This window comes from Rhinolophus ferrumequinum, chromosome 26 (genome assembly GCF_004115265.2).
Source record: "Rhinolophus ferrumequinum isolate MPI-CBG mRhiFer1 chromosome 26, mRhiFer1_v1.p, whole genome shotgun sequence".
NCBI lineage: Eukaryota > Metazoa > Chordata > Mammalia > Chiroptera > Rhinolophidae > Rhinolophus > Rhinolophus ferrumequinum.
The window spans coordinates 8189717-8212632 of NC_046309.1; the positions used below are offsets into that span (position 1 = coordinate 8189717).

Here is a 22916-nt window from a genome sequence, read left to right on the forward strand (position 1 = left end):
AAAAAAATTTCTATTCCCAGGGTGTTGTGGCCATTTGATTTAACTCAGAGCTCAATTCAGCAGGGAGAAAAAATTCCCACTCTTAGGGAATTCATAAAACAACAATTTTCTGGCGACATCATAGGGGCTCAGGCTGTGGTTTCAGCTGGGGCAAACCAAAGCTAGGTTCGGGAATTTAAAAGTAAATCCTAGAGAATCGGAGCCATAGAGAACTTTGTAGAGTTCCTAATATTCCTGGGGATCTAAAAGACTGCATATGCACAAGGCTTTATGTATGCCCAAGAAAGAAGCATGAAAGGAAAAGGTTCCAATGATCCACTTCTGGCTGTTCGCAGCCCTGAGCAAGCAGAAAGTGAAAGGTAAGGCTGTCTTACAAACTGTCTGAAGTTTGAAAGTGTGCCTTCTCATACTTATCCCCTTGGCAAAGGGTAAAAGACATAGAGGTAAGGCATTTAAAGTAACTAAGATGGCTTTAATGTTCCCCTCAGCTTGACTGAACTTTAGGCAGGCTTCTTCCTGATTCTAGGAGCCTGACTCCCTTTTAGAGCATTTACTTTACAAAAATTTCAGTTGTGAATTCTTTCTCTGCCCCTTTGAGATATAAATCCTTTGAAAGGTCTCTTGCTAGTTTTACAACCTCAGTACATCTTTCTCAGGGACTTGGAAGACCTTCCTTTGGAATGTAATTAGCAAGGAAGCTGTGCCCTTATCCCCAGTCTCTGTAGGAATCCAGGAGCCTAACTTCAGCAGGGTCTCCTCCCTCCAAGTTGTAAAACTACCTCTTGTCCTGAAGAAAGGAGAACATTTACTTTTCCTTTGAGTGATTTCAATTAGCAAACACAGGTGGCTTAAGAACTCCCCACCAGATCTCAAAATCTCTGTTTCAATGAAGTTGAGCTCAGACTGAATTCTGGTCTCTCTCTCTTATTGTAATAGCCTTGAATAAAGCCTTCCTGGCCTGTTTCACTTTGTCCAGTGAAAGTTTTGCTTTGACAAAGAAAATCTTCCTACTGATCATTGTCTGACAGCTAAATTATACTGATCCAGGGGTATTCAAGGAAGCCAGGCTTAAAAACTAAAAAAAAAAAACTTTAAAAAAGGGGGTAGCAGAGAATTTAGTCCACAAACTACAGGGGAATACAGAAGCTACAGAATTAGATGGGAAAGTTCCTAAACAAATAAGCAATAAGTAAAACAACAAAACAACAACAAAACCTGCATGCATGTATGTATGTGTGTGTGGGGGGGTCAGGGGTTTGATGCCAAAGCTGTTCAATTTATTATCTAAAATGTCTAGTATACAACAAAAGAAAATTAAGTCATGCAAACAACCACAAAAGTATGCTGCATGCACAGGAAAAAAAGCAGCCAACAGAAAATGTTGCTGAGAGGCTTAGTAGGCAAAGACCTTAAGTCAGCTTTTACAAATATGCTCAAAGAGCTAAAGGAAAGCATCTATAAATAATTAACAGAAAGTATGACAATGATGTCTCACTAAACAGAGGATGTGAATAAGGAGACAGGACTTATGAAAAAAAGGAACCAAACGGAAATTATGGAGTTGAAAAAGACAATAACTAAAATTAAAAATTTGCTAGAGGGCCTGAGCTCAACAGATGTGAGCTAACAGAAAAAAGAATCAGTGAACTTGAAGATAGGTCGATAGCTATGACCCAGCCTAAAGAGCAGAAAGAAGAAAAGTGGACAAGACCTCAGAGACCTGTGGGACACCATTGAAAGTACCAACATATATAGAATTGGAATCTTAGAAGGACAAAGAAAGAGAAAGGGGTAGAAAAATATTTGAAAAACTAATGGCCAGAAACTTATACATTGAAAATGATAAAACGTTGTAGAAAGAAAGTAAAGGGGATTGAAAGAAATAGAAAGGCAGTCCATGTTCATGGATCAGAAGACTTAACATTGTAAAGATAGAAATACTCCCCAAACTGCTCTACAGATGCAATGCAATTCCTATTAAAATCCTTGTTACTATTTTGCAGAAACTGACAAGCTGATCCCAAACTTCGTATCAAATACACGGGACCCAGAATAGCCAAAACAATCTTGAAAAAGAAGAACACAAAAGGCCACATATTATATTATTCCATTTACATGAAGTGTCCAGATTAGGTAATCCATATAGACAGAAAGTACATCAGTGTTTGCTGGGGCTCAGGAGGTGGGGATAAGGGTGAGGAATGACTGCTAATCAGTACAGGGATGATGACATTGTTCTAACACTTAATTGTAGTTATGGCCGTACTCTAACCACTCTGTGACTATACTCAACATGACCTCATAGCTCACCTTACTTTTTTTAGTGAAGTATATTTGACGTATCACACTGTGTAAATTTCAGGCGTATAGCATGTTCATTGGATACATTTATGTACTGTAGTAGGATTGCCATTGTAGCCATAACTAGTAGCTGCTTATTTTAAAAAGGTGCATGTAGCAACCTACTTGGTTAATACAACTCAGAGATGGTGTGGTTGCTTGGGAAACCAGGCCTGATATTTTGAAATTCATCAACTTAACTTGTATCATGTAGATACAAGATATATATATGGAGAGAGAGAGAGAGAGAGAGAGAGACAAGCAGAAACAATGTGGAAAATGATCCTTGCTGTAAAGACAAAAACATACTCACTCGTACGTGGGTCTGGTCTGGGACCACCCGTACAGGCTGTGCACGTTGTAGTGTTGCACCGGGGAGCCGTCTGGCAGGATCTGCTCACTTTCCATGCACAGGGTTTTGCTGCTCAGGCCCTTGGCTCTGGACTCCAAATCTGGGAGGAAATGCTGAATTATTTCCTGAGTAACCTGATCTGCACGCTCGCTAGAAATGCCCATCACCTTGGCATTTCTCTATTTCAATCAACGACTTTGTTACCAGTAACAGCTCCAATGTCAAGACCATTTTTTTGTCTACAGAATCAATGTTTTGTGACCTTGTAGCTAACGAAGGGTAAGGACAGCGTGTAGAGCTGGTAGAGGCACCCTTCTTTTTGCTCCAACTCTAACATTTAGAGAGTGCCATCCTCGCTAGTTTGCTCCTTTGTTGTTATGACTGAGTCTTCCACTAGATGATACTATTCTCAAGGGAATAGATCTTATTTCAACCAACTGTGTATTATTAATGTTGCTGAATCATTCTGATGTGTCAGCACTTGCTTGATACACAAATATTAAGGGAGGAAGGAGGAAAAATAAGGAAGGAACGTGGGAGGGAAGGAGGGAGAAAAGGGAGGGAAGGGAAGGAAAGGAGGGAAGGAGCAAGGGAGGGAGGGAGGAAGGGAAGGAAGGATGGAGGAAAGGAGGGGAAGTAGGAAAGGCGAGGAAGGAAGGATGAGAAGAAGGAAGTAATGAAGTTAGCAACAGGAAGCATAGCAGTGACCTAGCCATCAGAAACTTGGGTTCCAGATTCCATCCCACAAATTGCTTCTATAGTGCTTTTAGGAAGGTGAGTCACTTCCTTCCTTAGGTTTCTGTAAGGTGAGAGTTCAATTTTCTGAGGTGCCTTTTGATCCCCAGGTCCTGTCTCTATTTCTGTTTTTACTGCAGGACAACCAGGGTGTGTTCTTCACGGAGTAGCTGTGAACATGGCAGGAAGAGTGCAGGGACCAGGTTTTCATTCTCTAATTAAAGAGCATGTGTGTCTGTGTGTGTGTGTGTGGGGGGGGGCTGTCAGTGGTGGGTGGGGGGTTATTTACAGTCTTAGCAATCAGCTGATAGTTGTCAGGGTAATCGGGGGCACCCTGAATTATTCGGTTTCTTTCGTACCATCCAAGTCTTTACGTCTATGCTCGATTAGTGGTTTCTTTATTTATTTGTACTAATTCCAGGTTATTTCATTTGGGATTTTTACATCATGCTTAAGAGTGCTTTCTCTCTCCCGCACTAAGCTTCACCTTGACAATAAGGGGAAAACTTTCAGGGTTTTTGAGCAGGGAAGGAATTTGATGAAGTAATCATTTTACATACGTGGCATATAGAGTGGCTTATTAAGAGTTTCATCACTGCAGCCCCTGACAGATCCATCCACAAAGTTTGATGGCTCATTCATATCCTGAAATGAGTTAGCAAAAAAGATTCCATGACGTCAGAGGCAGTGAGACCCTTGCTGCAGAGAATACTGAGCTCATAGCGACGGACGCATCTTATTCAAGCCTCATGTCAGCTGGTGGCTTCACTGACTGTTTAACCTCAGGCATCGGCGCACATGGACTCGATCAATTCAGACTGGTTTAAGGAGAGTATGAAACTCGTAGTTTACTCGGCACTGTGCAACTTGTGAGGACGGTTTCAGAGCGGCAAAAGTATTGAGATTAGGCCTAGGTCTGTTACCTAAGGAAAGCTCCTCTTGATTCAAATCCCCCGCCTTCTCTCACTTTTTCATTCACTTTTAATCTGTGGCCCGTGGTTACTGTTACCTTGCTCATCTCCTCCTGAGTCCAACAGCTTGGACTAATCCAGACACCAGCACAGCCCCAACACAAGGGGGAGGGTGTCACTTTCTGCAGGCCTGAAACGCTGCAGGTAACTCAGACACCAAGCTGCAAAGCGACACGACTTTGCAGGGGTTTATCACTTACATGCAAGAAAGAACGATTCCTGAGGTGCATGTTCTCTGCCTACTTTATCAACGGAAAAGTTAAAATTCTGAATACCGGACAATCTTAAATAGGACGTACAAAAAGACAAAGGTGAGTATTTTGGAAACTATTGACTATTTCGAGTTCTTCAGCTCCAGCTTTCTGTCCCGCGGAACAAAACTGCCAACGACATCGGTATCTGTATTCCTCAGAACTGACCACGTGTCTTCACTGTGTGCTTTGCCTGTTTGGGCTAATCTGCGTTCTTACATGTGTCTGCTCTGTGCCTACGTGTCCTAAGGTCAGAGGCCGGGGAAACCCCAGCACTGCCAGTGGGCTTAGAAGCTTGTCTCTGGGTGAATTGCAGGCTTCTTTCAGCCTGGCCCAGACCTGAGCTCTTCAGAGCTGCTTAGAGTACAGTATGCTCAGGATTTCAGGCCACCGGGCAGTGGGGAAGGAAACTGGGAAACTGGTTTGCTTCCCATCCCTAGAAGAACACAACCAGAAGAGCCTTAGGACACGTGTCCCAAAGACGTCTCAGGAAGTCCTGCTCTTCAGCCCAGCTGACATGTGTAACAAGTATCTGAACGGGCCTTCGAAGCCATTCCCTCAGAGCAGTCTCCACCAGCGCCATGGTGAATATCGATTTCCTCCCGGATTCAGGCCGTGCCGGCCCCCAGTTCTGCCCTGTATCACAGGATGGGCTGTCGGGCTCCCTTAGTGTCAGCTTCTGGGTATGTTTGGCCAGTGGGAGGCTCTGGCCAGAGACTGGAGGGTGGGAGATAAGAGAACCCAGGGTATTTGCTGACTCCTTCTCTGGCTTCACCTCCAGGGGTGGCATGTCTCTTGCATCGTCTCCAATTTCCACTGACAGCATGTCCCTGAGCAGACCTGCGATTGCCTCTGCTTCTCCTGAAGGCCCCAGCACCTCAATTTTGTAACAGCATCCCTCTCTTTCATTCCTCCAGCCCTAGCTCCCTGCTTTGCTTGTTTCTGCATTGCCTCCCTGTGTTTGGACGGCTAGTATTTCCAAAGGAACCCCCCTACGGATGTACTTACGATCCACAATCCATCAAACTTCAAGCTCTTCGTCGGCTCTCGAGGGTTTACGTAGAGCTCTTTGATTTCCTTCTTCCACCATGCAGCTGTGCTATTACGCAAGAAGTCAGGGAAAGCAACGTGGGCTCTGTAGAGCTGTAAGAGTAACACACACTCTCACCCTGAGTCTCAGCCTGTCCCTGGAGGGGGATGCGGGGACCAGAAGGGGAAGATGAGCAGGTGCTTGTGCAAGGGAGTGCCCCCCTCTGTGTGTGACCTAACCTAAGTCTGTTGCTGCTGCTGCTACACAGGGTTTACTGTGGACACAAAGAGATCACGAAAGGCTGATTTCATCTTTATTCTCCTAGGAGGTTAGATAATCTTAAGTCCCTTTTAAACGTGGGATTCATTTTATGACTGGACATTTAAACATGTGCATTGGAAAATTCACTGTCAGTGTCTCACTATCAAACTTGTAGAGATACAAATGCTTTTTCTACACTGGCCAAATGAAGGAGCGCAGCCATCCAGAAAAAAGTGAGTTGCAGAGTGGGTGGGAAGCCAGATGCCCAAGCTGATGTGGCATCAAGGGCTGACATCAGACATTGTTCCTTTTATCTGACTTATGTTCTCTTTTATTTGAAGACCATTCATTCAAACTCAGTCTGCTCAGAATGTCTCCAGTGAAATATTCTAGATTTTGGTTCAATATTTTTCAAGCGACATTAGATTCCAATAAAACACAACCCATTAAAGGCATACAGGCGAAGGTTTTTCATTTATGATTTCCTTCTACACACTTCCAGTTGAGTTGCTTATTGAATTTTGCATTTGAGTCTCCTTTTTTTTTTTTTTTTTTTGCCAATTACCATTTGACAAGCACACTCAAGCAAACTTCAGGATAAAACTCATAAGTATACAGATATTTAGGGCAATGGAGACAAAAATATTGTGTAAAAATACCTTAACCTGAGTTTCATGGTCAAGGGAGCCATTCACATTCACATTGGGTAGATCTGGCCAAACCTGGAGAAAAAGAAACAATAAAACTTTTGAAAGTATTACATACAGACGAGATGTTTCACATGCTAGAATCTAATGATAGGCATTGTCAATACAATTCTTCAGGATCTCTGCCATTAAATAAATTGTAAAGTCTAAATATATGAAATTCTGTTGGGTGAAAATAGGCTGGGTCTCTCGATTCATTCCATGAGTTACTAAAATTTCATTTTTGAACTTAGCGATCAACCACGTTAAATATATTCTCTGAACAATCACCTTTCAAATGACTACTCAGCTCTCTGATACGCCTGTCACGGACCTACAACAAAATTCCCTTCATCGATAATAAATTAGAAGTTTGACTCTAAAGAAATAAGATTGATTTCCATTCACAACCCATAAACTTAGCCTCACTACTTTTAAGCAGCATCATGACTTTTTGGGAACCCCAAGTATATAAAGCATTAAAAAATCCAAAGTATCAACCAATTTCAACAATAATTAGAAGGGCATTAACTATATACATTAATGAATTGATTCAGGAAACACTGCTTGAGCACTTACTATATATAGGTCATGCAGTCTTCTATAATCTGTGTCTACTGAGATTTAAATAAGAAACAGTCCTTGTTTTCTATGAGTTCAAAGCTGGAATCTGAGTGCTAAGTTGTATGTTGCACTCTCTGAGGGCAACAATATAGAAAAGGGAGGAACAGAGAGAACTAAACTAGTCATTGAGTAGCTCCTAAGAGGGAATGTTTGAGTTGGTCTTGAAGTGCAGGTATTACATGGATAACCTGAGAAAGCAACATTCAAAGGCACAGTGAACACAGCACGTACCCAGACAAGAGGAGGTTGCGTAGAGTAATTACACAGCAGCGTTTAAATCCTGGCTAAGAGCTACTCTCATCCGGAGTCAGGAGGTTCACCTAAAATTCTGTTGCTCTAAATCAGGGGTGTCCAAACTGCGGCCCGCGGGCCAACTGCGGCCCATGATCCATTGTTAATTGGCCCGCAGCAAATTCCAAAAATGTGTTTCGTTTACTTAAATAAACCAGGTGAGGCAATACGTACTTCACCTCGAGTGAGTGGCCCGGCTGTTTGTGTATTTTACCGCATATGGCTCTTGGTGAAAAACATCGAAAAATGTTTGGACACCCCTGCTCTAAATCGAACAATAATGATGAGGATTGGACCCCTCAAAAGGAATTGAAGGGGACAGGAGAAGGAGGATAATCTATCGGAGTTAGTGATTTATTCAATATGGAGGCTGATTAAACATCATAGGCCAAAGATGAGTCCAAGTTTTGAGTGTGGATGACTGCTCGACACAGACTTGAGAGCCATTCTTACAGGGATTATTTATGAGTGTTAAACGACCAGCCGGCATCTGTAAGGGGTGGGACATAAGAATATTTCCAGACAATAAAACAAAGCTCATTGATGTTTTAGAGGATTAGACCTGTGACCTTGGTCTTATTAATGTTTATTGAGCTAATCAGTATCAGACAGATTTCTACTCATTCATGATTTATAAATTACCCAATGTATCTTGCCAAGATTTATTAAAAGCCTCTTTCAATCAAGACACTGTAGTGCTGATCAATTCCAGGTGCCGTCTCCCAATCTTTACCTTTCCCCAGACAACATCACCGGTGTTGGGCCATGTGATGAACACGTTGTTCTCCTGCCCTCTGGTAAAAGGGAGGTACTGGGTCTCGTTGCCAGAAATGGCTGGATCCTGCAAAAAGAGGGTTTAAAACAGGAAACATGAGAAAAACATTTCCAAGAAAAAGCCCCTCCAAAATTTTAACCACTCGCAGTGCAGAAAGAAATGATGAACTTCAATAAAACAAACAAACAAACAAACAAAAACACAACTCATGGACAATTTGCCTCCTGGGTAGCTGAGAAATAAAAGAATGTACTGGTATTTCTCTATAAAATTCTTGAGGGGAAAAAAGCATGCTAATGTTTGAAAACAATTCCTGGAGATAAACTAGATGAACAAGACATGACTCTCAACTGGAGAAAGCCAATTTATTGTGTTTCCGCAGTGTAATAGCAATATTCTTTATGACTAGGAAACTTCTTTCTTCTATTCTGTGACCCAGCCTGTCCATTTAAAGTGGCCGTCCCATCTATCCCATCCCTTTCCTGCCCCAATTATTCTCTGTAACAGTATCCTACTCCACAACTGCCGTATAAATTATCACGATCCAAAATTATATTTTGAATGTTTATTTATTGGCTGTAGGCCTTCAATAGGATATAATCCCTGTAAGAAAAAGGACATTGTTTTATTTATTAATTTAGATTACACACACACGGACACATCTTTCAGAATAGTGCTTTTCAAAGACCTGGTGCTTAATGAATACATGAATGAATGAATGAATGAATGAATGAATGAACGAACTAACCAAAAAAAAGTCAGCAAATGCCCTACTTTTTGGAAGCTAGAAGGGAGGATCATTTGCAGGTGACTACTTCTGTGTTTAACCAAGATATAACTTCCAATGCAAAGTAATAAATTGGTATTCTGGATCTTCCCTCCGTTATTGGTGAGTTTAATGAAGAAGAAATAAGTCCCCTGAGCCTCACCACTGCTAGGTGATAACATAATTTCAGAGGTTTTTGCAACCCCTATGGTAAAGATGAGACTAAGACACAGCTATTTGGAGGCATCGCCTGAAACAATAAAACGTTCTTTGCTGTCATATTCAGTATTTTAGCCCACGTTTCTTATTCTTCAGGAGAATGTAGTAATGTAGCAATAAATTACATCCCAATGACACTCAGGAAAAATAAACATTGCAAAGTATCGTCTTTTAAAAGCCCTTATTTTCATTTGTTCTGTCCTCTTTTGTTGATTTGCTTTTCAAAACTTAAAAAAAAAAATTATAGATCCACAGGAATTTGCAAAAATGTGCAGGCAGTTCACGTGTACCCCTCTTCTAGTTCCCCTCAATGGTACTATTTTTGAACCACGAGCATAGAAACAGAAAATGGGACCTAAGCTTTCCAAAGACCTACCAGAATGAGGATAAACCTCATGCCATTTTTCTTCATTCGCTCAATCAGGAGACCGAGGTTTTGAAAGTGGGTGCTGAGGGTGAAGTCCAGCTTCCGGTCCATGTAATCTATGTCTACGTGCTGCACATCCTACAGGAAGGAGGAAGCGAGGTGTTTGGGAACCTGCAGAGTAATCCTCAGGGCACCCACACTCCTCTTCCAGGCAGGTCCTGCTGCTAGCTAAGCCCAGCCCAGGTCCCTCTGAATTTATCTCATTAATTCCCTAGGTGGGCTTCTCCATCTGCTGATTAAAACTGCTTTTTAGTGGTTACCAGAGGGGAAAGGGGCAGGTGGGTGGTAGAAGAGGGTAAAGGGGGCCAAATATATGGTGATGGAAGGAGAACTCACTCTGGGTGGTGAGCACACAATGCAATATACAGATGATGTATTACAGAATTGAACACTTGAAACTGATATAATTTTACTAGCCAATGTCACCCCAATAAATTTCATAAAAATATTTTTTTAAATTGCTTTCTGATTCATGCATACAGATCACCTATTCATTCCCATTTCTTCTCCTTTTGTTCCCCCAACTGGAGCTCTCTCCCCTTTCCTTCCCTCAATTCAAATCTTATCCACTCTACAAATCTCAAACTCGATGAGCTATCAAAAAAGAAACAGTGCTACTTAAATATTCAAGGGTAGAAAGCAGGACTCCCCAGAGAAACAGAAAAGATTGCATATCTGTTTTCCTTTTCTTTTTTCGGTAAACCTGACTGAATTTATTCACATTTACCGCTATATTATTTTATAGCATTCTAAACTGTATATACTATTTCCACCAGCCCCGTTTGTCTGGAGGGTCCTTGGGATGAGAACCTTGCCTTCCCTTTTCTCTATACAGTACCAACCCTGGTATCCGCACATGAAATGCACTCAGTCAGTGATTGTTGAATGATGGCTGAAGTGGTTACTATTCAGTTAAAAAAAGAGATGCTTCTTTTTTAGCCTGAAGGTGATAATCACCTGTATTGCCTTAATACTCTAGGTAAAACTTGTTTGAGGGACTAGAGACATATACATGAGCCAAAGCCGGGAAAGGATTGAACCAACCTATTATTAATGCTGATTGACTTGGTGAGGTAGATCTATGGATTTTTTTTCTAATCTTTTAATTTTCCTATCTTTTCTAATTTACATTCAGTAAGTATCTAGTATAGTAGTATAAGAAAACAAAAAAAATTAAGCCTTGATGAATGTTTCAATTTACCTTTGATGAGAACATCATAAGACTTAATTTTATTCTCATCTTCCAAACGTGGTTTGGCCTCCACAATCTCAGGAGGTGAATTAAAAGCATAGAAAGAGAACGAGTGATGAGAATTTGGTCATCATAAGAGAAGAAAGAGTATGTTATTTGTGGAATTCTGCTTATTGACAGCAATGGACTACACTTCTAAGGGCTTAACTAGGGGCTAGGTGGTGCTTGTAGGATCTGCATACATGCATATTCGTGGTTCAGAGAACATGAAGGCTTGGTTTTAACTACTTTCTTTCATGTTGTCACTTTATATCCATCCTATCCAAGGACAGTCACAGTATAATCTCCTAAAATTGTCATAATCTTGACATGATTCTCATTTAGAAATCCCCACAGTCGTGGCTTAAGCCCAGTCATAGACACTGTAGGATATTCCTGGCAACAAACAGTGAATAAGAATACCCTGTGCTAACTTCTGAAAGATACATGCCCTTCAGTTTTGAACCCTTGATTTAAAAGTGCAGCAGAAAATAAATTTAAAAAGCAATTGTTTCCACACAGGACTATCTCCACAGCTGCATTTTCTTTGTGCTGAAGTAGTCATCAGTTATTTCTGTGAAGATATTTTTAATCTACAATTAGCCACAAATCCCCATAACTAATTAAACCACAGGCTGAGTGAGGGTTTCATACATAGGGAATCTGGGCTGCCATCATGTCATCGTACAAATTGGAGATTTCAGTGTCATTCTGGTACCCATAGCGACTCAGCTGGAATCCCAAGGCCCAGTACGGAATCATTGCTGGCCGACCAATCAACTAGAATTAAAAAAGAAAAATGGATGCAAGTAGATTTCTTAGGGGAGAAAATATAGTTGGCTTATGTTTGAAGCAACCTGAGCACATCTACCGAGTACTGTCTGATCTAAGAGACCTCACTCGAGAAAAATAAGAAAGGCAAATAAACGTGAAACAACCATGGAATGCAGAATGATAGATAGTCTCCCTATACTCTAGAGCTTCCACTCTAGGAAACCTGAGAGCTCAGTAGGTATTACTGACTAGAGATTCTTAAAAAGGCTATTTACCAAATCATTAAGAGACATGTGGGATTACCGGTGTGCCTTTATGGCCCCTTAACAGTAAAACCTGACTTTTTCAGCAAAGACAGCGATAATGCAATAGAGACACTCAAGGGCCATTAGAAAGTAACTGGCCTTGCTCAGAGCTAAGCGTGCAGTAATACCCAGTAAGCACTGGATGGTTTATCAGCAAAGAGAATGACTTCTAACCTCGGTGTATTGCTGAGTTACAAGCTCGGGGGTTGGCCCCAAAACCATATAAAAGTCCAAAATCCCTCCTGTGGTGCGGTATGTGAGGGCAGGTGTGGGCTGGAATGTCACATCTGTGGGGAAAAAAAAAAGAAAGAAAGAAAAAAAAAGATGAGGTGCATCCTTGAAACTGTATCACCCACAGAGACTATCTACCCTAAAATAGGCTCTTTTCACTCTTTCTTTAGCCCTCCTTCTCTAAAACGTCTTCTCTCATACAGTAGAATCAGAGATGGATTGTCGGGTACCCCAAAGATTATCTCAGTCTCAGCATTTTATATCACTCTGTGAGGGAGAGTTAAAAGGTCACAGTAAAATAATGTCATGTAAAAGTAGGGACCATGTGTAGAGAAAATTTTACTCCTAATACCTGGCCTAGAGTTGCTCATACATCTTGAATAAACGAATAAATGAAAGGGCAGTTTATTTGTCCTATTTCCCTTGCCCTTGAATTTCCCTATTTCGAGTGATATTCCAGATCTCAATAAAGGGGTCACAGCTGTTTATGGCGGTCCACGGGAAAGATGCCTGTCTTACCCATGGCATTGCTGTTTAGCAGGAGCACCCCGTGGGCGCTGCCATCTTCCTCCAGTGCCATGTAGTAGGGGTGGACGCCATAGGAATTCTTCTTGTACTGGGAGAGTCATGGGGGAGAGCAGGTCGGTAATCAAAAAGAGAAAAACCTCAGAAATGGTTTCCCCCTCATAACCAAACAGCGAACTCATCCTCCACACTGAAAATTCAGCACGATGTCACAGCCTTTGTAAAGTCTCGCTTGACTCTCCCTGCCACCCCAAGTAAAAAGCTAAGTGCCACCCCCTTCATGCCTTCCTCACTGATTGTTACATAATTCTCTTATAGCACTGGTTACCCTGTTACCATTATTTCTGCATCTCTTCCTAGCCTATAAGCCTCTCCAGAACAAAGAGAGTGTCTTCTTCTATGTGTGCCTGACAGAGTAATAGAAAGTTTATGAAATAAAATTCATAGTCCATAGGGAATATATATACGTGTGTGTATATATCATATATATATTCTAAAAGACTAAAAGACATCTATCTATCTATCTAATGTTTTTTAGGGACAGAGGGCATAACATATGGCCTCTTTCATCTGAGAACAGAATTTATCAATCTAAGATAAAGCTGATGAAGAGGGTACCATATATGGGCATATCGGTTAAAATAAATTCATCCAAGAGAAACGGATGGAAAACCTCATTCTTCTGTGCTTACCCCTGGTGGCTCATCTCGAGCAAACATTCCCCACGTGTTCCAGCTGATGTTTCTTCTGAAAGTCGTGTGCTCAGTTTCCCCAAAGCCATAGATGTTCGGAGAGGGGAGGCGCGTAGAAATGGAAAGGAACGTGTCGTTGAAGGTGAAGCCGGGGAGCTGAGAGTCCCAACTGCAACACAAAGGAAGACGTCATGCTGAGCTGCTCACAGGCCAGAGCGAGCAGAGGAGACATGTAGGATGTCTGGCTCACGCAGAAGCCTCCTCAGTCACTGCACATCTGGATCCAGGTTCAGATGTTGTGAGTTGACCCAGGTCATAAGAATGGCCCCGACCCACTACCACGGTTCTCTGCTTGCATTTTTATTCTGTAGTTTGCAAGACTGAGAACTCCTTCTCTTGGTTTTGGGCCCCTTGAGAGTCTCACTCATCTTTGTATTTCTCGTTCTCATTGCCTGGCAGATCCGCTTTAATAAATCTATGACTAAATGCAGAAGGTTTAAGCAAATTTTCCAGTAGAAAAGTGTGAAACTGTTAGACCGACTTTTCCAGATTGGCGAAAGAACTTCTTATCAAAGAAGTCAACAGACAGTCAGACATGTAGTCAAAGGGCGCCTGTATGTCCACATGCCCACATACAGGTGATAGTTCCTGTGAAGATGGGCAATGTCAGCCCCAGGCCAAGTCCAGACCTTCAGTTCACTCCATTCAGAGCAGGATAGGAATGAGATGTGATCATTGCTTTCATCTGAACACTGTGAAAAAGCTTTACATCTATACAGTAAGTAGAAGCCAAGACTATCAGATGCCATTTCACTTTCCTTAGTCACCTTTGCTCCTCTGTCCCGACTCTTTCTTGATGAGGCATATACAGAATGGATTTCTATCTCACGTTACCTGTTGTACTCAACAAGAACAGGGAGTAGAACATGTACTTTTCTTTTTCTGAAATCAAGCAACACTTAGTATTTTTAAACGCTTGATTAATTTTTCTTGTTGAGTTGTCTCATTGAAAAGGATATGCCCACTGAATTTGGGCGAAACAGATATCTTCACTTTCAAACACAAACACACACATAGAGTCTCCAACTTTCATACTTCACTTGCATTAATTAGAACCACTGTAATTAGATCTAGAACCACTCTAATTAGACCCAAATAAATAGTGCTTACATCACAGTGTCGGAGCTTTTTCGTCGAATCTGGATCCCGAAAGGATTGGTCTGAATCCTGACATCATACAGACGGTTTTCAGGGGAGCCAACAGGAGAGCGAGGGGTGTTCAGAGGCACTGGCACCTCATACCTTTTCTTAGTGGGATCATAGATCTGACAAGGACAGAGAAAGAGACTTTCTGATGGAATCCCAAACCTAAAAACCCTGCATGCCAACTCGTAAAATTCAGTTCCCATCAGGAGGCACCAATCGATGTGAGGTTTACCCATCTGCTATACCGGACACAGATCCTGAACTGCAAAACTGCCTCAGTAATACCCATCGGAAGGCAGGAGGGCACTCCCACTGAAGAATGTGTGATTTAAGGGTGTAGACTCTCATGGAGAGACGAAGAGAGGGAGAGAGAGAGAATGAGTGTGTGGCATGTGCACGTAACTGTAAGATTATATGTGAGCACATGTGTACATGTTAGACATTAGAGCACGGGGTTTTCATACAGACTTGGAGATCTCCTTACTAGTGGAGCTGCCAGACGTTGCTCACCTTTTCCATTCCTAAGACTGTTCTTCTGTACCCACCATTTGTTCCCACCTACCTAACAGGATTGTTGTGTGGGAGACATGAGAGAAGGACATGGTGTTACGCAAGATCAGGGAGCACCGCCATTCGGGTCGGTTGTCCTTTTTCTTGTCATGGTGTTCGCCTACATATTATGCTTAGGACAAGTCTTGTCAAAAGTCTTACTTCTCATCACTCTGTTTCTCAGACCCAAAGCAGCAGTATTCCCTGGGAGCCTGTTAGGAATGCAGAATCGCAGGCCCCCTCACCCCCACCGCTTCTGAATCTGAAGCTTCATTTTCACAAGATCCCCAGGGGTGATTCATCTAACATGAAGATGTGAAAATGCAATGTCTAGAGCTAAGCTGTCCAAGGTGGTAGCCACTGGCCACATGTGCCCATTAAGCACTTGAAATTGCCAGTCTGAACTGAGACTCACTGTAAGTGCAAAATACACACCAGATTTTAAGATTCTACAGTAGTATCTCAATAAGTGTATTTGGATTACATGGTGAAATGATAATATTTTAGCACACTGGTTAAATGAAATGCTATTAAAATCAATTTCACTTGATTTTTTTACAAATATATTTTTAAAACTATGGTTATTAGAATACACATGTGGCTCACATTGCCTTCTATCTGAGCAGCGCGGTGGGTCTCAGAGTGTGGCCTCTTAACTTGGAGCATCAGCATCCCTGGGGAACTTGCTAGAAATGCAAATTCTTGGGCTGGAAACCCTGGGGGTGAGGCCCAGCCATCTGAGTTTTCATAAGATCTGCAGGTAATTTCGATGCCTGCTAACACTGCAGAACCTCTCCCAGAGAAATAACTCTAACGTTGGAAGTGAATTAATGCCACTCATGAGTTTACGATAGAGAAGATACATTTTTCTCAGGGCTAAGAAAGACGTTTCTGACTTAGAGTACCCATCGTTATAGGGAATTCACAACCCTGGTAGATCAAAGGTCACCTCCTGGTTCTTCTGTTGCCTAACTTTCTGACTTTTCTCTCTCTGGGCCTCCGCACCCTCATTGTAAAAGACACTTGAATGACTTCCACCCACATGGAACTATACGTTCAGACCACGTTGAGGACCAGAACCGGCCCCATGGGGATTACCTTGAACTGCAGCATGCTTTCTGTGTGATAGATCACCCTGAGGTTAAGGAAGCTGGTTTCAGCAGAGAGAGGATCGGAGGCAGCCGCCTTTGCTGCGGATGGGGGTTGCGTGTCCCGTGGTGCTGACGCGGCTCGCGTTGACTCAGAGGCCGTCAGGTGGGTAAGGTCTGTGGTGATGCCAGTGGGCAAATACTGAATGTTACTGGCAGCATACTTAGGGACGGTGTCATAGAAACAGGTGGGTACGCCAGGAACGGTTGTGTGCTGGAACAAGAGGAGGAATTTTCGGTCAGCCGAGGCTCTAATTACTAAAGAAGTTTGTTAGCACAGCCTAAGTCTCTGACACCATGTCCATTATTAGGGGTTGAGTTACATTCACCGCAAAGATGTTTAGTCCTGACCCTTGGTACCTGGGAAGGTGACCTTATTTGGATATAGGGTCTTTGCAGGTGATCTAGTTCAATGAGGTCATTCAGGTAGGCCTAATCTAACATGTCCGGTGTCCCAATTAAAGGGGAAATTTGGCCACAGAAACAGACAGGCACCCGGGGAGATGACACCATGTGAAGATGAAGGCAGGGATTGGGGTGATGTTTCCATAAACTCAGGAACCCCAAAGATGGCCAACAAACCACCAGAAGCTAGGAGAGAGACATGGAACAGGTTCTCCCTCACGGCCTTCAGAAGGAAACAGTCTTGCCAACACCTTGATCTTGAACTTCAAGCTCCCAAAACACTGAGATAATAAATTTCTCTTATTTTCAGTCACCCAGTTTGTGGTACTTCATTATGGAAACCCCAGCAAATGAATACATTTCTCTCTCTCTCTCTCTTTCTCGCACGCGCTCCCTATTATAGGTCAGTAGTGAGGGTCAGCAGGAAGCCGGATCTGGAAACTGGAATCCTAAGGCAGGGTTCTGCTCCCCGGGTCCCCATTCCCCATTGTGATCTTGAGGAAGTCACTTCTTTTCTCCGGCTTTCTTTCTCTCTGTTTTTCAAATGGAGAGAAAGAGTTGTACCTCACCTTCCTGCTTGGACTCTCGAATAGATGGGGGAAAAAAACCACCTAAAATACTCAATGCACAATGTATTATTGCTATGTGAAAAATGAAAGTGGCATTTAAAGTAATGTGGTTGGAAGAAAGAGAGAGCCAGAGCAGCAATGAGTCTCTTCTGATTCAGGATCTCGGAGGAAACCACGCATCACCACGTCACTCAGAGTTGGCGAAATACTGCATCCTTGGACAGAGGGTCATTTTCCTCCTAAAGAATGAGTCCGTTCACACCAGCAGCACACAGGAAGTGTTTTCTAGGTGGCTCTCGTGGGACAGTTTTCACAGTTTCTGGCTCACCGTGGCAACCTGCTCCTCACACGTACCTCCCAAAGGCAACCCCGCTGGCTGCAAATCTTCTCAGAGGCAGCGGGCTCCTCGGGGTAGCAGTTGAACTTCTCCAGGTCACTGACCAGAAGATGCCATGCAATGGAGAAATTTTTTCCCAGGGCCAGTTTCTTGAGATCAGTGATTCTCACCACCTGAGGAAAGAGAAAAGAGGCCACGGTGACAAATGAGGAGATACCTGGACAATATCCTTCTCTGATGGTCTGGAAGTCAGGACTGGGAGAGCTAATCTCTGCATCCAGTACCACTTAGCCATGGAGTAAGTGGAAAATTATTGTTTTTCCTCTGGGGCTTTTGACCTCCCTGTCAGGAAAGGCACTTGGTTTATTCCTGAACTTTCTCACCTCCTGGAGTCACCGCGGAATACTGAATGGGAAGGGCTTCGATCATGTGGAGGACTACAGGTCAGAGGCGTGGTTGTCATTGGTAGATCACTGCTTTCTGGGAGTGATGCTCATACATTTTAATAATACGATAATCACAATAATGGTTAAACTTTACTGAGCATGCGTATGGGCCAGGGACCCTGACGACCACTTCATATGCATCATCTCTATTAATCCTCTAAAGTGATCCTATGCTGTGAAAAATAGGGCTATGTCCATTCTGCAAACCAGAAAACTGAGGTTCATAGAGGTTTAATGTTTTGCCCAAGATGGTAGAACTAGGATTGGAATCCCATTCTGCCTAACTCTAGAACACAAGTTCCTATCCTTTGCTCTTTGTGTTGACAAAATGGAAGGGGGCTGCCCTAAGAAGTAGTGGACTAGTTGGCACTTGGAATATTCAACTAACAATTGGAATCTTTTGTCTGAGATTATCATGTAAGGGAATCATCCAATAAGAATAAAACTGGATGACTCCTTGTGTTTTATTGAACTCTCATTTTTTATAATGATATATTTTTTAAAAAGCTTAAAACACTAAGGTAAAATATCAGCCATGTCTCAAAGAGAGTCTTTAACTTCAATGACAGGGTAAATATGTAAATACTCTCCAGAATGCATTGAATAACATAGTTCAAATAATGTATCAAACTACATCACACCCGGAAGCAGCATTTCTAGTTTTAAATTTGCCTAGAGAAGAACTGTCTTTCTTCAGTGTTTCACTGAAAGAGCTGTCCTCTTTATAGTGCTAACGAAGCAAAGTGTAGGGGTCTGTGCAACGCACGCACACGTTTCTCCTTCTGCATCCTGCCTACGATATGGTAGATTTCCCAGCATGCCAGTGGTCTCTGTGACTATCCAAACTCAAAAAAGCAAGGGAAAGCTAGCTGTCAGAATCTTAGGCCAGGGATTTTGGCAAGGGCTCTACAGGATGACAAGACGGAACAATCTCCCACCTTCGATGAAGCATTGTAGTAAACGTTTGAAATGGTGGTGTTAACATCCTCAACTACGACGCTAAATTTGGTAGGTTGCTTGTCCATTCCCAAGATTATGATATCTGTAAACATGAGGTTGTCAGGGTCCACATAATTATGACGTATAGTTTTTGCCTGTAGATGGTTCTAGGGGGGAAAAAAGTCAGTTTAGAGACCAAGTACATCACACTCTAACTAAGCCCAAATACCACTCAACTTCTTTCTTTCTGAGATCTGTTATGTCCTTTATCGCTGAGATTCTAAATAGTGCCAGAGGATTGTCCCCAGAGAATTTGTTAACCTACACTCTTAACAGTCCTAAATCTTTCAGTAATATGTCATGCTTGCTTTGGTTCACTGGTTATTTATTGATTTTGTTAACTCAGAAAATGTTCCTGTCATCATGGAATTTTCAAGTGGACAAGATGGTATCACAAAGCAAACAAAAAGACACAAGCACACAAGGGACCCATTGGCTCACAAAGGAATAGACATACGCCCAAAATAATGCCCCCCCAAGTGTTTCTTTTCATTTTAATGATAATGCTGATAAGAGCTAAGATGTATATAAATACTTATTATGTGCCAGGCACTGGACTAAGCATGTTACATGTATTATCTCAATCAATTCTCACAGCAAACTATGGGATTGAATCTATAATGTTCCCCATTCTTCAGATCAGGAGACTGAAGTCCAGAGGTATTAGATAACTTATTCAGGAAACCACCGTCCAAAAGTGACAAAGTTGAGCTATAACAAAGAAGGTGGAGCTGAAGACTAAAGCTAAAGGGGAATAAAGTTGAAAAGGAGACAATCCCCAAGCTTGTGTGTTGTATGAGTCCATTCTTGAAAGGACAAAATTACAGAAATGGAGAACAGATTGGCGGTTGCCGGGGGCTAAGAAAGGGGAGTGGAGAGAGGCAAGTAGGTGCAGCTATAAAAGCAACATGGGGGCTTCTTGTGGTGATGGCAATGTTCTCTATCTCGGTAGCATCAATGTTAATATCCTTATTGTCACATTGTCCTATAGCTTCATGAGATGTAACTGGGTAGGGAGTAAAAGAGAGCTCTCTGTATTATTTCTTACAACTACACGGCGCTCTATAATTATCTCAAAATAAATAGTGTAACTGAGAAAACAATATGAATTTAAAAGAAAGGAGACATCAGGGAGAGAGTGCCCCACAAATAAATCTCTGCCCATGTACAATCAGGCTTCTGAGAAAACCACATTAGAATTCTCCCATCGTCTGCCAGCCTCATTGCCTTTCTCTTGGTTCCCTTGAGAAATAGAGACAAGGCAAGTGACGTTATGTCGTCTAACCTCTCAAAACTGCCACTTCATGACTGTGCCCAAGGCCAATATTTAAGGGCTGAAAAGGAAAACTGCTAGCCAAGAACTTCCAAAAGGTACTCACCCCTCTCCTCCCCGACACACACACATCTCCACATATAACACACACTGCACCCTCTCAAATAAGGGCCCATCTTTGAGGCCAGGACTCATCCACAGAAAACTCAGAGTCAATGATTATCTTTCCCAGAAAAAATATGAGTTCTTCACTGAACTCAGACTGCATTTTTACTGGGCTTATACATCTAAAAACTTTCATTTTAACTTTAATCCTTTCCGGGGCCATGGGAGTCAGGCAGAGTCCCTATTCCACATGACTAAGCCCCTCGGGCAAACCCAAAACTCAACAAGCAACCACAGAAAAGAACGCACACTGTGTGTTCTTCAAAAACCAGTACTTACAGAGGTGACAGAAAAATTATACAGAATATAGTTCTCTTCGGTTACAGCATCTGAAAGACAATGGTTGAGGAGTCCCTGTTACACAGGACACAGAAGCTGTGCGGTCACGCTCTCCCTTTTGCCATCCAGCTCTGCTTACCCACGTTCTACCCGTGTCTGTCAAACAGCCACAAAGCTTTCCTGCACACGTGAAACCCACGGGAACGGCTCCCTCCTCTGAACTCCCAGGGCACTTTGAAGGACTATTTAGCTGGCATTTAAAGCATTTTGATTCACATTGTAATTGCCCACATGCACGACGCACATATCCTGCTGGACCAGGAGTTCCTCGAGGGCAAAGTCTGTATCTTATTCATCTTCATGTCCCCTGCACACAGTGCAGTAAGAAGGAGCCAATCAATATTAACAACTCCTGGAGCATAGGCAGGGCAGGGTTTTTCTATAATCACAGAGCATAAGCTTATGGGAGGTACTTATATGGAAATCCTACAGTGGAGAAACACACTACGCAAATGAGCTACTTCCTACTCAACAGTAACCGAAGCAGTTATTTTACAAGTCTACCAGCAAAATGTGTTATTTGGCATTAATAACGATACCCAGAGGAGAGAATAATTAAACTAAATCCAATCATGGCTGTTGCTTTGGTAGAGTCGAGAATATACCAGCTGCTCATCTGAAGTCTATTTTAATGCATGATAATGGGCTAACCACACTTCCAAAGAAATTGATTCTAAGCTACAGAAATCGGCGTCGATGATAAAAGGGTTTGCGCCAGCCCGCGGTGACTAGTTCTACCGGGCACTGCAGTGATGGGACCAGAAAGAGAGCTACCTGCAGACACACCATCGTCCCAGTACAGCTCGCCCTTTGCTTCCCTCTTATAGTCCAAGGCAATAATGAGTCCCAGGGAATTCTTCCGACTGTAAAAGAGCAATTCTCACATTCAGAGCATGAAGAAGAGATAGAACTATATTAAACCAGCTCCCTTCATGCCCCATGGACATAGAATCTCACCGTCTACTCTAGAAGCTGAGTATATATTGACCTTGTATGGAAACATGGAAGCTGGGTGTGAGTAGACAGCAGAGGGTAGTAGCGAATGAACCCAGGAAGAACAGCTGAAGGTGACGGTTCCTACTGAAAACTGAGTTTGTGATAATACCAACAATTAGGATTATTGGATGTACACTATGTGCCAGGAAAATTCTAAGTGTCCTATGTATATAAAATCAGTTACATTGCTTCATTCAAGCCTCATAATCACTCTAAAAAGCCAAACTATCATCATCCCTGGTTTACAAATGATAAATAGAAACACAGAGAGTACATTGACATGGTAACACATCTGGTATATCGGAGAGCTGGGGCTAGAACCCAAACTTTCTGGCTCTTGACCTTGAAGCTATGTTGACTTTCGTATGATAATTTTTATCTCTTATTTAACTTGCATTCTCTCATGCCTAAGGGAATCTACTCGAGGACAATTTCTGACCATAAGGAAATCCTCATGAGTGATTGTTTTGACTGTTCTTATAATCTGATTCAATCCAGAAGTGAAAGACTAAGGAAATGTAAAGGAACCAAGGCTACATTTACTCCCTGCTAAATAAAGACCAAGATGCCAATTTGGGGCCAACCTTACCTTGAAAGATGGGGAGGAAGATTGCTGACTGGGTACGTCTTCCCTTGGTTTATCTACTTTTCAGCCCTCTGGTAGCCCTTTGGAGCAGGAGAGCAGGCACACCTTAGAAGAGTGAGGAAGTTACCTTGTCTCTGTGGTCGTGTTGGGCTGCTGGCTGGGAAATATGTAGCCCCCTCGAAGGTGAAGTCCTATCTTATCAGGAGGCAGCAGCATCTCCACCAACTGTTTCCTCCATTGGACGGCTACTTGCTAACAAACAAAGGAAAACAGATTAGACAATAGGCCATGTGGGCTACGGGGGACCTCGGACACCTCGTGGTTCAGCGGCCTCATTTTAAAGAAGAGAAAAAGAGACCCCAATAGGAAGTGACCTGCCCAAGGCATACAGGTAGTAGAGAGCAGAGCTGGG

General features: G+C 42.5%; 1 protein-coding gene across 1 annotated transcript in view; it reads right to left on the reverse strand.

Moving 5' to 3' along the window:
• The window catches only part of MGAM2 (maltase-glucoamylase 2 (putative)), a 71838-nt gene that overhangs the window by 15156 nt on the left and 33766 nt on the right, over positions 1–22916 (reverse strand). Inside the window, exons 21-37 of the mRNA XM_033098651.1 lie at positions 22632–22756; positions 21697–21785; positions 20863–20912; positions 19085–19252; positions 17718–17873; positions 16340–16603; positions 14657–14811; positions 13487–13655; positions 12789–12885; positions 12213–12325; positions 11614–11739; positions 9678–9806; positions 8275–8382; positions 6600–6662; positions 5658–5792; positions 3988–4072; positions 2654–2792 (exon numbers count right to left, since the gene is read on the reverse strand). Coding sequence (XP_032954542.1) covers positions 2654–2792; positions 3988–4072; positions 5658–5792; positions 6600–6662; positions 8275–8382; positions 9678–9806; positions 11614–11739; positions 12213–12325; positions 12789–12885; positions 13487–13655; positions 14657–14811; positions 16340–16603; positions 17718–17873; positions 19085–19252; positions 20863–20912; positions 21697–21785; positions 22632–22756 — 2171 coding nt within the window. The remainder of the gene's footprint in view (positions 1–2653; positions 2793–3987; positions 4073–5657; positions 5793–6599; positions 6663–8274; positions 8383–9677; positions 9807–11613; positions 11740–12212; positions 12326–12788; positions 12886–13486; positions 13656–14656; positions 14812–16339; positions 16604–17717; positions 17874–19084; positions 19253–20862; positions 20913–21696; positions 21786–22631; positions 22757–22916) is intronic.